Source organism: Physella acuta, unplaced genomic scaffold, assembly GCF_028476545.2.
Source record: "Physella acuta isolate Inbredline_101_S28 unplaced genomic scaffold, ASM2847654v3 ptg000233l, whole genome shotgun sequence".
Lineage (NCBI taxonomy): Eukaryota > Metazoa > Mollusca > Gastropoda > Physidae > Physella > Physella acuta.
This window is the reverse complement of record NW_026731752.1, coordinates 502,359-517,612: the sequence shown is the minus strand read 5'-3', so window position 1 is coordinate 517,612 and position 15,254 is coordinate 502,359. Positions and strand designations below refer to the sequence as shown.

Below are 15,254 nucleotides of genomic sequence, written 5' to 3'. Positions count from 1 at the left end.
CACTTTATAAATTCACATGCGTTTTTTGAGAAATCGGAAATAGCGAAAAAATTTTCTTCCGGTCAACGGAAATTATTCAAAATTTGACGTAAGGCACAGAATTAGATATTTTACTTACATGTGAAATTTCATTTATGCATCTGAAATAGTACTCAAGTTATAGGCTTTTGAAAAATTCAAAGTAGAAAAAGTTCCACTTCCGGTTATCGGAATTCGCTCATAAGTTGACACGGATCTACGATTTTGATATAATACTTATATATGAAATTTCATCAACCTAGCTCAAGTTATCGTGTTTACACACACACACACACAGACATATGGACAGAATTGGATAATCCAGTTTTTCCGACTCCATTACGCATAAAACGCCAAAATTTTGATATATCTGGATTTATAATTTTTGCCCGATTAAAATAAGTCCTCTACATCCCGGATATGATGAAGGACTGAGGTAAAACGGTGAAAACTGTCCAGAATTAATGTGATTTTTGTGCACGATTACAAGACTTTCTCTATACTTCGTATATACGAGAAAGTAAAAACATGATCACTGGGTAAAACAAATTATCACAATTTTAAAATGTGTTACACTTTGATGTATAGAGTATTTGAATGAATTTTTGTTGGTTCATAGACAAGTGTTTGGTTCAGTAGTTGGGGTTAGGAATTGCGTGTGGTTGGTAGGTTGGTAGGTTGGATAAAATGGAGGCGTATAAGCCAAAAGTGGTCCTACGACTTATTTGTCGGGAGCCAATATGTCGCGAGTCAATAAGACGTAAGTCCGTTTGACGAAAGTCGATGTGTTGAAACCTTTTTGTCGGTGCTATTTTGACAGGGTCGTTTTCTAGGAGGTCGATTTGTCTTTGTCGTTTTGAGGTGATGCGTTTTTGTGTGTGGGTTTAGTTTGGTATCGTTTTAACGGTGTACCAGTCAGTCGAGAACTTGAAATCTAGCAGGAAAACCTCGTGACCTCTGTGTACTCGAGTTTGTGTAATCTTAGTTTGTGTTGAATTGTGTAGTTTATTTAGAAGAGACTTTGTGTGGATAGCCGTTAAACTTTTAATATTTTGCATTTTGCAGTTCTAACGAGGCTTTTATTTAGTCTTGTGTCTTGTAACCCGTTGTTTGTCTTGTGTGAGCACTGTCTGTCTGTGTGTTTGTCTTGTGTGAGCACTATATGTCTGTGTGTTTGTCTTGTGTGAGCACTGTTTGTCTGTGTGTTTGTCTTGTGTGAGCACTGTCTGTCTGTGTGTTTGTCTTGTGTGAGCACTGTCTGTCTGTGTGTTTGTCTTGTGTGAGCACTGTCTGTCTGTGTGTTTGTCTTGTGTGAGCACTGTCTGTCTGTGTGTTTGTCTTGTGTGAGCACTGTCTGTCTGTGTGTTTGTCTTGTGTGAGCACTGTCTGTGTGTGAGTTCACAACACTTATCTACTCACGTAGTCATTGTAGTTAAACAAATCCAAGACCCGGTTTAGGAATGGCTCGTTCATGACCCACACAAGCCAGCCTGCCTCTTTCGACTGAATAATGCTCGCTACCAAGGCGTGCGCCGAGTACTCTTCTAAGAAGGTCAGGACGACCCGAGAATTACCTAAGATCTTTACATCCTGGGCAGATAAAAGTTAAGCTTGTAAAATTAAATCAACTCAATATATATATATATATATATATATATATATATATATATATATATATATATATATATATATATATATATATATATATATACTTTACCAATTGTCTACATTGTCCTCTCAACTTAAGCTAAAAATACCTATAACTATCTTAACTTTCTGGTTTTTCAAACTTTTTTTTTACTACTTCCCTCTTATCTTCGAGATTTTGTCTGCTGTGGTAAGACATAGGTCGAAACTGGTGAACAACATTTTCAACACATTGATTGATGTACTTAAATCTTGACGCGTAACTTTATTGTGTAAACAAAATACACTAACCCGTAGTAGGGCACATAAAAACCACATAATCAACATCCCACTACACCAACACACCACTACACCACTAGACCACTAGACCACTAAACATCTACACCACCATACCACCCCACCACTACACCACTCCACTACACCATTACAACACTACATCAATACACCACCCCACCTCTACACCACTACACGACTAAACCACTAGACTACTAGACCACCCTACCACTACACCACTACACCACTACTACCGTCAGTGTGGATCGAAACGCCGGAGCGAAATTGCAGGCACTTCTACTTGACAGATACGGTTTTTAATTTGTACGTGGGTTAAGACATGAAGACAATGCATCGTGATATAACATCTGACTTAATTGGATGCCTAATTAATTTTTTTAATTAATTTTTTATGAATGAATTAAAATTTTGACCAAATTAGTAGGCATTTCTATCCAACCACACCACACGCGTCAACACGTTCAATAGCGCGTCATCACGTTCATTAGGCGCGTAATGGTTTTTAGCATGAAACTATTGTAAGTCAAAACATGTAAAGTACTAAAAACAAACCGGGAGTGACCTCCACTAAACTTTCTCGAATATTCTAATATAACGCTCCGGGGGATGGCAACTCGGGACATGGACAATATTTGTAATCCATTTTTAATTACTTAAACTTTTTGAAATAGATAAGAATCTCGTAAAAAAAAGAATTGCACACCAAGTGAACGCCAAATAAAATGTGCATAATAGGGCGGGATATTATTAGTACTTTAAGATTTTTGAGAAATCGGAAATAGTGTAAATTACTACTTCAGGTCAACGGAAATTACTCAAAATTTGTTAGAAGGCAGAGAATTAGAATTTTTACTTACATGTGAAATTTCATTTAACTATCTTAAATAGTACTCAAGTAATAGGCTTTTGAAAAATTTAAAGTATAAAAAGTACCACTTCCCGTTATCGGAAATCGCTCAAAAGTTGATACGGATCTACGATTTTGATATAATACTTATATATAAAATTTCATCAACCTAGCTGTTTACACACACACACAGACACACAGGCACACATACACACAGACATACGGACAAGATTGCAAAACTATGTTTTTCCGACTCAGGGAGCCCTAAAACGTCGAGATTTGTAAAAATCTCAATTTTGTTTGGCACGATTACAAGACTTTCTCTATACTTCGTATATTAGAGAAAGTAAAAATGTCATAAAAAACGTTTTAATAACAAGCTTTTATGTACTAATGCACTAAAAATTTAAATAACTAGAACGAAAAGCGTGGGTCTCTTCCTAAACATTAGTGAAGGTATCCAATAGATATTAAAGTGACCCAAGCTTTTTAAAAATAGTTATTTAAATAGTAGTCTATAATTTATTGTCTACTTTTTAGTGCATTAGTACATAAACGAGAAAAATGGCCCGTTGAGGAAGGATACAACGGGCGCTAGGTTGATAGTGTTGTCTATTTTCTCGGTACTTTGATTTATACAAAATATAGTCATAGGCATATCCCTAAACCATGCGACAAAAGTCGCATTTAGAGATTCTTTCAGGCAACTCTACTTGGGAGGAGGGGGCTTCGCCCCCCCCCCCCCCCCCCCACACACACACACTCCAAAACATGTCTACCGTCCCATTCATCGAAATATAATTATATACTTTTTCCAGTGTCCGCCCCCTCCCAGAAAATTCTACCCCGCCCCCGAAAATTTCAAGTACCCCCACCCCTCTCCGGGGAGGAAAAAGTCTGAAAGAAACACTGGTCGCATTTGTAGATTGAAGTGGATTGTTATCTTAGACAGATGATACAACATTCGAGAAAGCCATTTTTATGTACCTTGTTTATTGTGTATCGGAAACGGAACAATACATGCAAGGGACATCACTCAAACATTATAAGACTAATAAAGAAGAATGAGCTCCCCTCAATATAAAGCTCAATATATTACATCCCTTTACCCTTAGTAAATAATAACATAGCTTTCAAGAGAATAAATGATAGTATCCTAAAATCACCTTGCTATTTCCTTCTTTAGTTTAAAACATTAGAATTGCCAAGCAATAATAAAAGAAAGATTGAATAATGATCACCCTTCAATTAATAACACTTCAAAAGTCAATACAAAACATTATATGCATTCCTTACGAAATGTTAAACAATGTAATAAATCACTAAATATATTGTAATATGAACATTATATGATTTGAATCATTTGGTAGATTAAATCCTTACAAACAAATGCAAAATATGCCACAACATAATTAATATACAAAACAATGATGTCAAAGTCCTCTTAACCTTTAAAATCAAAGGTCTAACTTATCTGGGACTTTGATTGTCCTGTTTGACCTTCTCAGTGGCTGTTGATTTGGTGACTCAAGATTCTGACCATCTGGACTCTCTAGCTCAGGAAGTCCAGGATCTAAATCATTAATTCCAGAATTTACATTTTCTGACTCTAGTGTACTTGGTTCACTCATATCAACAGAACTTGGTTGTGGAACAAGCTGAGTTGGTGTGAACTGTTCAGATTTGGTGGGATTGATAGATTCACACTTATTATCTGCACAAGTTATTTTTAACTGGTCTGCATGTCTACGGACAATAAGTCCATTATTTGTTTTTACTTTATAAGACACAGGTCCTGTACATTGAACAATTTGACCTGGCATCCATTTTTCCTCTCTCCCATAATTTCTCAGATACACATTATCATTAACCCCAAATTCTCTCTCAATGGATGTTTTGTCATGATTTACTTTTTGTGTATGTTGATGTTGGGAAACAGACCTTTGAACAGTTGGATGTAGTAGGTCAAGGTGAGTTTTAATTTTCCTACCACACAGCAATTCGCATGGTGCAACACCTGTTGTTATATGAGGAGTTGTGCGGTATTTGGCTAAGAATCTGTTTACTCTTTCCCTGAGAGAAATTTTGTTACCGGTACTCATTTTTACCATAGCGGTTTTGAATATGCCTACCGCTCTTTCAGCCAAACCATTCCCAGCAGGGTGATAGGGTGATGTGGTTATATGCTCAATACCATTTGCTACACAAAACAGTTTAAACTCATGAGCAGTGAAACTAGGCCCATTATCTGAAACAATTTGATCAGGTAACCCATGAAATGAAAATATTTCCTTAAGTTCTATAATGGTATCACTTGCAGTGATTGTGTTCATGATTTTAACTTCTAACCACTTAGAATGTGAATTAATAACAATTAAGAACATTTTGTTCATGAAGGGTCCTGCAAAATCTACATGGATACGTTTCCATGGTTCGATTGGCCAATCCTAGTTTTGCAAAGGTGCTGTAGCTTGTTGATTTGAATGTTGTGTACAGCTTGAACAAAGCTTTACATATTTTTCAATATCAGCATCCATATGTGGCCACCAGAACCACGATCGTGCAAGACTCTTCATTTTGGAAGAACCAAGATGAGTATCATGTAAAGTTCTTAAAACTTCTTTTTGTAACATTTTAGGGATAATAACCCTTGGCCCCCATAGCACACATCCATCTTCTAGACTTAACTCTTTTTTTCTTATTTTATATGGCCTTAAATCATCATTCACTGACTCTTCAGGCCAACCATTCTTACAAACTCATATACTTTTATCAAGCACTCATCTTTTTGTGTTTCTCTCTTAACATCATTCACATTTATATTGGAGTTTTCCATGATAGTGAAAAGAACAAATACATCTTCTGGTACATAACTAAGGCTTTGGTTTTTTAAAGGTAAACGACTAAGACTATCTGCACTATTCTCAGATCCAGGTTTGTATTTCAATTCATAATTGTATGCGGCTAGTGTGATAGCCCACCTTTGAACCCTTGGTGAGGCATGCTCAGGCAGGGGTTTGTTTACTCCAAATAAACTCAGCAATGGCTTATGATCTGTAAAGATGGTGAACTCCCTACCAAACAGAAACTTGTGAAATTTCTTAACACCAAAAATGATTCTCTAACTGAGAATAATTTTTCTCAGCCTGGTTCAAAGATCTCCTGGCAAAAGCAATGGGTCTGTCACCATTTTCATCTATGTGGGATAAAACTGCTCCTACACCATCTGGTGAAGCATCACATGTTAAGATAAGTCTTTTCCCTGGGTCATAGTGAGTTAGCAAGGTGTCAGAAGACAAAGCTTCTTTTGCTGCATTAAAAGCAGCATCTTGTTGTTTACCCCAGTGCCAAGTTGCATTTTTCTGCAGCAGCTTGTACAGTGGTGATAGTTTATCAGACAGATTCCCTATGAACTTCGCATAGTAATTTATCAAGCCCAAAAAAGCTCTTAGCTGTTGGGTATTTTCAGGTTTGGGTGCTTCTTTAATGGCTTTTGTTTTCTCAGGTTGAGGTTTGAGACCCTGCTTGCTCAAACTATAACCCAGAAAACTAATATCTGTCAGCATGAATTGACATTTATCTTTGTTTATCTTTAAACCCTTTTCACCAACTATTTTCAAGACTTTATCAAGTGTTTTAAGATGTTCAGTGTCATTCTTACCAGTTATGTATACATTGTCAAAGTAAACACAAACATTTGGAATGTCCTGAAAAATACTGTCCATGACAGCCTGGAAAATTCCAGGGCTAGATGATATACCAAAACATAGTCTTTCATATTGGTAGAGTCCCTTATGTGTGTTTATTGTCGTATAGACTTTTGAATCTGGATGAAGTTCTGGTTGAGTGTAAGCGTGACTAAAGTCCAATTCAGTGAATTTGTCTCCTCCTGCTACATTCAAAGAAATTTCCTCAATGTTAGGAATAGGGTACCTATTTAGCTCTATTTGCTTATTCAGTGTAGCTTTATAGTCTCCACAAATTCTTACAGAACCATCCTTCTTTAACACTGGCACAATGGGCGTTGCCCAATCGGAATAGTCTACCTTCTTTATGATGCCATTAGATTCCAATCTACTTAGCTCATTTTCAATTTTATCCCTCATTGCATAAGGTGGAACTCTATCTTTGCAGTATCTTGGATTTGTGTCTGTAATGCTTATCTTCACTGTCCTATCATTTAGTAACCCTGAACTACCAAAGACACCTTCATTTTCAGATACAACTTTATCTATTGAAGTAAAACTTGCATTGTTCACTGAAAATATACTCCCCTAGTCTAACTTAAGATCAACTAACCAGTTCCTACCTAGTAATGGTGGCCCGTTTCCTTCAACCACAAGAAGAGGAAGTTTAACACTTTGACCATTATAGCTTATATGAACTATACACTCTCCTATCACCGGAACATTGTCACCTGTGTATGTTGTTAGGCACTTGTGACATGGTTGTAGAGGCACTGATCCTCCTGTGACAGCGTCAAAGTTCTTCTCTGTGATGACGGTTAGAGATGCTCCCGTGTCAAGTTGGAAGATGATGCTCTTACCGTTGATATAAACTAGTACGTTGATGGGAGCATGACTTGTTGATTTCACAGAGAACAGGTTGAACTCCGGCTGCGGATCAGTTTGAGCATTTTCACTGGTAGAGTGGTTCATTGGTTGGGTTAGGCTGTCTTGGTGACAGTTAACCTAGTGCTGCCTTTGGTTGCGGTACTGTCCTGACTGGCTAGATCTAGCAACAGACGAAGACTTTGCAAAGCAGGCCTTGGCAATGTGACCTTGCTTACTGCACTTATAGCAAGTTGCTGACTTGAACTTGCATTAATGAGATGCATGGGGACCGTTGCATCGATGACATTTTTGATAATTATTACTAGATTTAGATCTAGTATTTGAACTTGCAGGTTGTTTAGCATAAGTTGAACTGCTCTGATGGGGTTGGTGTTTGTTGATTGACCTGCTGTCTAATGCATGGATCCCTGAGGGCGCTAGAGATCTTGCCGCCTCGGATGACTGCTGGAATGAAGTTGCAAGTTGTATTGCCTTTTCCAATGTTAGATCTGACTCGAGAAGCAACTTCCTTTAAACATCAGGGCTGTTTGCACCTGTCACAAACTTTTCACATAGTCTGTCAGACAGCGTGTCACCGAATTCACAGAATTCACTTAGATGACGTAAAGCAGCAACATATTCTGATATTGATTCGTTTGGTTGACGAGTCCTACCGTCAAATCTGGCTCTACACAGGAACTTTGGTGGTGCAGGCGCATGATGGTCTGTTAGGAGTTTGCTCAGCTCGTTAAAGCTCTTGGTAGCTGGACTAGCTGGTGCGCATAAGTCCTTTAATAGCCTGAATTGTTGAGGCCCTATGACTGTTAACAAAACAGCTCTCTTTTTGGCTTCTATCGTCACGTCGTTAGCTTCAAGGTAAAAGCTTAACCTATATAGATAATCATGAATGGTTTCATCATTCGAATTACATTCTTTTATCCGGCCATACAGTGCCATTATCCTACAAATACTTAGCAAATATGCTCTAGCAAGCTTCTTCTTAAGTAAGCATCTGCTCTTTTTAGTGGATGATTTATCCTCGTCGCCAATGTAGTGGATTGTTATCTTAGACAGATAATACAACAGACGAGGAAGCCATTTTTATGTACCATGTTTATTGTGTATCGGAAACGGAACAATACATGCAAGGGACATCACTCAAACATTATAAGACTAATAAAGAAGAATGAGCTCCCCTCAATATAAAGCTCAATATATCGCCCCTACCGGAAGAGATGCTTGAAAAAAAACCTGCACACTCAACACTTTTTAGATTAGAAAAAGTTACCCCCTCCGGGGAGGAAAAAGTCTGAAAGAAACACCGGTGTCGCGCTTAGCCACTACCCGAAGAATTGCATTAAAGAAATTGCAAGAAAACCACTTTTTAGATTAGACACATTAATTAGGCGGTAATTTTATTATAGAGTATCGATGAAGAAATTTCTTTTGAGTTGGGGAGGGGGGGGGGGGCTCAGACATTCTTACGCGGGGGTGGGGCTTCGCCCCTACCCGCAGAATTGTATGAAAAAAACTCTTCACGCAAACCACTTAGATTAGACAAAATTGCCTTTTTATTCAATGTTTACTCGAGAATCAATGACGTCATATTACTGTGTGCACTCTCCGGCTTGAGATTATTTTTTACGTTTTCGTTTCATTGTGAAAGTTTTTAAATTGCTTGTGTTTTCTCTAGAGCGTGCTTGTCAGATAGATACATACACAGACAGCGAAACTATTAGTATTAATGCTTGTTATTAAAACGTTTTTTTATGAATTTTTCCCCCCATTTATCTCATTTAATTAATTACGTTGGGATAGAGTGGTCTAAAGAGACGAATGGGGGTGTTGAGGGGGGGGGGGGGTGATTAGGGCAGACGCCTGCTATCAAGAAAGTCTCCAGTTCTTGCGTCCAAGACTGCTGGACGCCCCTGAACCCACCTAACCCTCATGGCGCCAAGTCTGCTGGACGCCCCTGAACCCACCTAACCCTCATGGCGCCAAGTCTGCTGGACGCCCCTGAACCCACCTAACCCTCATGGCGCCAAATCTGCTGGACGCCCCTGAACCCACCTAACCCTCATGGCGCCAAGTCTGCTGGACGCCCCTGAACCCACCTAACCCTCATGGCGCCAAGTCTGCTGGACGCCCCTGAACCCACCTAACCTTCATGGCGCCAAGTCTGCTGGACGCCCCTGAACCCACCTAACCCTCATGGCGCCAAGTCTGCTGGACGCCCCTGAACCCACCTGACCCCCATAGCGCCAAGACTGCTTTTCAAGCCTATTAGTCCACGTAAGATTTATCATGCTCGTTCACTTCAGCATTACAGTCTTTATTATGGTCTTGTGTCGACTGATATATAATTTAAATAGCTATGAAGTAGACCAATTTTTAAGCGCAATTTCCATTCTGGAGAATTGCGATTATTAACTCGTCATTTCTGGGAATGGATGGATGGATGGATGGATGGAAGTCCGCAGCTTTAAGTCGTATCGCTTCCTCAACGAAGCAATATCGAGTTCCCAAAGCAAATATGTTAAGCAAGCTCCGAGGATGATTGTGGGCCAAAATAAATTCCCGGAATTCCTTCCTAGATTTCCCGGAAAAGCCAAAAAACCTCGAAAAAATGCAGTTTTTAGCCCATATCTCAGCAACCAAACCACTTAGCGACTTGAAACATTTACTAATCGATTCCTGCCATAATTTAGAACAATATTGCCGAAGAAAGTTTTCAAAAATATCCTTTCGTTCGGTCACAAAAAAATTAATTACTACTTTTTTAAACTGAGCATCGTGTAGGCTTTTTTCCCCCTTTTTTTTCGACTGATACGGGAGGCTAGCCTGTCGCGACGTTGGATCGTTCGCGTCACTGCGCGCGGCAAGAGAGAGAGAGAGAGAGAGAGAGAGGCGAGCTACGCGTCGCTCGTTTTTTTCCACGTGCTAATGTTTACAAACAAGAGGGCGGGTTTAAATCATAGTCAAATACTGATATAAACGTTTTAATATTTGGGCACCGTTGCTGAATATATGATTTATCTCGATTTAAAATTGTTATGGATAAAATAACGAAATTGCGCTTAAATTGTCACTAGACTTGTTATTAACTTGTTTACTGAAAAATTCACTAAAATGGTTTATGTATATTAAATGTAAAACGTCTAATTTTAATTTAAGTTTAACGTGAAAATTTGAATGATTAATTAATAGCCTCAGACATGTAAGTTACATCCCCAGTTTCTTTGCCATGTTCTAATTCAAGTGTAGAAATTAGGTTTAAAAGTTAATGTAATAAAATATTTGTTTGTATATATATATATATATATATATATATATATATATATATATATATATATATATATATATATATATATATATATATATATATGTGTGTGTGTGTGTGTGTGTGTGTGTGTGTGTGTGTAATATAATATTTGAGTTATCAAGGAAGCCTCCGTTGTTCTAATTACCTCTGGAGAAAAACATTTTCAAACATTCCATCAATTTCTCTAAAGTTTTTTTGCTGACTAAAGGGATGTACACTGGATTGGTAAGTTGATAAACGTTACCACTTAAAAAAGTAACAAATTGTACTAATTTACATTTTAAGAATGTGTAACGACAAAAAAGTATCCAAGACTTTGTGCTATTGTGTCCGTTGGTTTCCGGCGTGTTCCCTCTAGCTTGTTTAACTATACGAAATGTCGTATTCCAATGTGTACAATACATAATTCTGATAATTAGCTTGTTTAACTATACGAAATGTCGTATTCCAATGTGTACAATACATAATTCTGATAATTAGCTTGTTTAACTATAAGAAATGTCGTATTCCAATGTGTACAATACATGTTTCTGATAATTAGCTTGTTTAACTATACGAAATGTCGTATTCCAATGTGTACAATACATGTTTCTGATAATTAGCTTGTTTAACTATACGAAATGTCGTATTCCAATGCGTACAATACATAATTCTGATAATTAGCTTGTTTAACTATACGAAATGTCGTATTCCAATGTGTACAATACATAATTCTGATAATTAGCTTGTTTAACTATACGAAATGTCGTATTCCAATGTGTACAATACATAATTCTGATAACTAACTTGTTTAACTATACGAAATGTCGTGTTCCAATGTGTACAATACATAATTCTGATAATTAGCTTGTTTAACTATACGAAATGTCGTGTTCCAATGTGTACAATACATAATTCTGATAATTAGCTTGTTTAACTATACGAAATGTCGTATTCCAATGTGTACAATACATAATTCTGATAATTAGCTTGTTTAACTATACGAAATGTCGTATTCCAATGTGTACAATACATAATTCTGATAATTAGCTTGTTTAACTATACGAAATGTCGTATTCCAATGTGTACAATACATAATTCTGATAATTAGCTTGTTTAACTATACGAAATGTCGTATTCCAATGTGTACAATACATGTTTCTGATAATTAGCTTGTTTAACTATACGAAATGTCGTATTCCAATGTGTACAATACATAATTCTGATAATTAGCTTGTTTAACTATACGAAATGTCGTATTCCAATGTGTACAATACATGTTTCTGATAATTAGCTTGTTTAACTATACGAAATGTCGTATTCCAATGTGTACAATACATCATTCTGATAATTAGCTTTTGTTTGTCGATTGTATGACCTTATTTTAACACACTTAAAATCCAACTATGTATCATATCATAACAGAGACTGTTCCAAAGATAGAGCATAAAAAACTGGTCTAAACTAATTAGCGCCTGCTACAAACTTCCCGCTAAACTCAGATGAGGTTCATTTTTTTCTGACATTAATACCCTTTTTTTTTAAAGATAACGCATCTTAAGGTGGAATTTAATTTCTGGCGTCTAGTAAAGAAAATAATACACCGTAATTGTTAAATCTTCTCTGAACTGTCGCATACACACACACACACACACACAAACACAAATATATAAAGTTGAATTCCATGTGGCGGGCGGACAGCGGATTACAATGAAATATAAGAAGAAAATAGACTTCATCGTCATAGTATAATACATCTGAAGTGCTTGTCGTCTAAATTAATGTATTTAAAAAATTAATATTGAAGGTGTTGTAAAACAGGTTTCATTTTTCAAACTTATAGTGATAATTGTCGGCATGACCAGCAAACAATTTTTTTAAAATGCATCACCTTTCACAAAAATTCTAATTGTGTCTGAAAATTGTTTACATTTAGTCCTTTAGCACTCATTACTTCTCTTGATAAATTAGGAAAACACAATTACCTCCTTTAAAAAAAGAACCATTACATGGGGGGGGGGGGGGATTACTTTTTATTACTTTGTTTTGGTGTTGGAAAAAAAAAATATTATTAGCGGGGATTGATCAAGTGCAATGTTGTAGGTATTTTAAATACTGTCTTTTATTTATTTTATACACTGAACGTACTGTTTACTTATTTTGTTTTAATCAAAAACAGTTAAGAACCCAGCTCTTAAATGTCCTCTATGTTTACTTCTATCTTTCCGTTTGCGGACAAGCTTGGGAAATTATAGTCGTTCACTAAATTGAATCAGGCGCGTCCGCCAGCGCACAGGCAGGTTTCGTCTACGTTACTTTATGTGAGTGCAAAAAACTATGAATAATTTGGGGGACTATAGTCGTTTACTAAGTTGAATCAGGCGCTTCCGCCGGCGCCCAAGCTTGGTGCGATTTGGCGCCCCGAGCTAAACTGTGAGATCTTTGTGATTATGTTTGCGTTTGTGATTTCTTTGTGTTTGTGTTTGGGTTTGCGTTTGTGGTTGGGGTTGTGTTTTCATTTGGTTTGTTTTCGTTCGTTTTTTTATTTGTGTTTGTATTTGTTTTTTCTTTGTGTTTGCGTTTTTGTGTGTGTTTAGGTTTGGTTGGTTGTGGTTAGGGTAGACAATGCCGGTTATAAGCTGATTACTAAACACACATGTCATAGTCCTTCAGAGGCTTAGTTAGGGGGTGAGGGCGACCCTACGGGGGCACCAAAAGGGGTGGCAAAAGAAAGATGATTTTATGCTGCAGTTTTGAATTATAAAGAGTCCAACTTAAGAAATGTAATGGCTACACGCCTTTACATACTGGTTTAACTGTTTTCTACCTTGATTATTAACTGTTAAACATATATTCTTGAGAAACAATGACCAACAAATTCCCTTTCCAGCTTTTCCTAGATGGGGGGAGGGGGGATAAGTGGTGAATAAATTAATTTAGACGCTCTGTTTACAAAGTGGTGAATAAATTAATTTAGACGCACTGCTTAGTAACGTGTGGATAAATTAAATTAGTTCGCTGACGTGGCTAAAATACCAACTGACTAATCTAAAGACTGACTAAAATACCGGCTGACTAATATAAAGACTGACTAAAATACCAACTGACTAATATAAAGACTGACTAAAATACCGGCTGACTAATATAAAGACTGACTAAAATACCAACTAATATAAAGACTGACTAAAATACCAACTGACTAATATAAAGACTGACTAAAATACCGGCTGACTAATATAAAGACTGACTAAAATACCAACTAATATAAAGACTGACTAAAATACCAACTGACTAATATAAAGACTGACTAAAATACCAACTGACTAATATAAAGACTGACTAAAATACCGGCCGACTAATATAAAGACTGACTAAAATACCAACTAATATAAAGACTGACTAAAATACCAACTGACTAATATAAAGACTGACTAAAATACCAACTGACTAATGTAAAGACTGACTAAAATACCAACTGACTAATGTAAAGACTGACTAAAATACCAACTGACTAATGTAAAGACTGACTAAAATACCAACTGACTAATGTAAAGACTGACTAAAATACCAACTGACTAATGTAAAGACTGACTAAAATACCAACTGACTAATGTAAAGACTGACTAAAATACCAACTGACTAATGTAAAGACTGACTAAAATACCGGCTGACTAAAGTACTGACCTGTATGGCGTCAGCGTAGTTTTCTTGCGTGCTGTAAGTGTAAAATTTCATTTCTTTAGCTAAACAAATGCGGAAGTCTTTGCGAGTTTTCTCGCGAAGTTTCTGTAAGAAGAAAAAAAATTTCGTCCCGATCAAATAATTCTATGCTGGAGAAATGATGACTTGAAGTGGCTCTTCCGGCGATTGTTGTTTATTGTATTCATTTATTCTAGCTTGGTATCTATAAAGATTATTCAAAGAAGAAGGGAATGTCAGGAGGAACATCCGGTCAAACAAAGAACGCAATACTCACACACTCACGCACACACTGGCTTACAAACTACCTCACACACATCCCTAAACATTCTCTCACACATTACTCACACACAATTTCACACATTCCCACACACTATTCCCCACACAAACCCCCAGAAATATCCTTATACAATCACTCACACATTCCCTCACATATTTGTACCTTTTCCCTCACATAGTTCCTCACAAACTCCTTCATCACTACCGCAATATTTCTCTCTCACATTTTATCACAAAATCCTTTACACATTTTTTTCACTTACTTTCACAAAAACTTCCCTTAGAAATTCCCTCCTAAAATCTCTCCAACATTCCCTCCTAAAATCTCTCCAATATTCCCTTACATACACCCGCAGGTATTCCCGTGAGAATTCCGTGACACATTCCCTCACACACACCATCACAAACATCACACACTATCACACATTCCATTACATCACACTGCCACTCACATTTTCTCATGTATTTCGTCACACACCCTCACACACACCCGCAAACATTTTCCTACGCATTTCGTCAAACACTCGTTTACATCATTTCCTTACACATTTAATCACCCACACACAGAGGCGTATCCAGGTTTTCGGTGTAGGGGGAGCGGAAATAGCAAAACAAA

General features: G+C 37.1%; 1 protein-coding gene across 1 annotated transcript in view; it reads right to left on the bottom strand.

Moving 5' to 3' along the window:
- The window catches only part of LOC131938090 (metabotropic glutamate receptor 3-like), a 29,962-nt gene that overhangs the window by 3,131 nt on the left and 11,577 nt on the right, over positions 1 to 15,254 (bottom strand). The window contains exons 3-4 of the mRNA XM_059295986.1: positions 14,345 to 14,446; positions 1,438 to 1,608 (exon numbers count right to left, since the gene is read on the bottom strand). Of these exons, the coding sequence (XP_059151969.1) occupies positions 1,438 to 1,608; positions 14,345 to 14,446 (273 nt within the window). The remainder of the gene's footprint in view (positions 1 to 1,437; positions 1,609 to 14,344; positions 14,447 to 15,254) is intronic.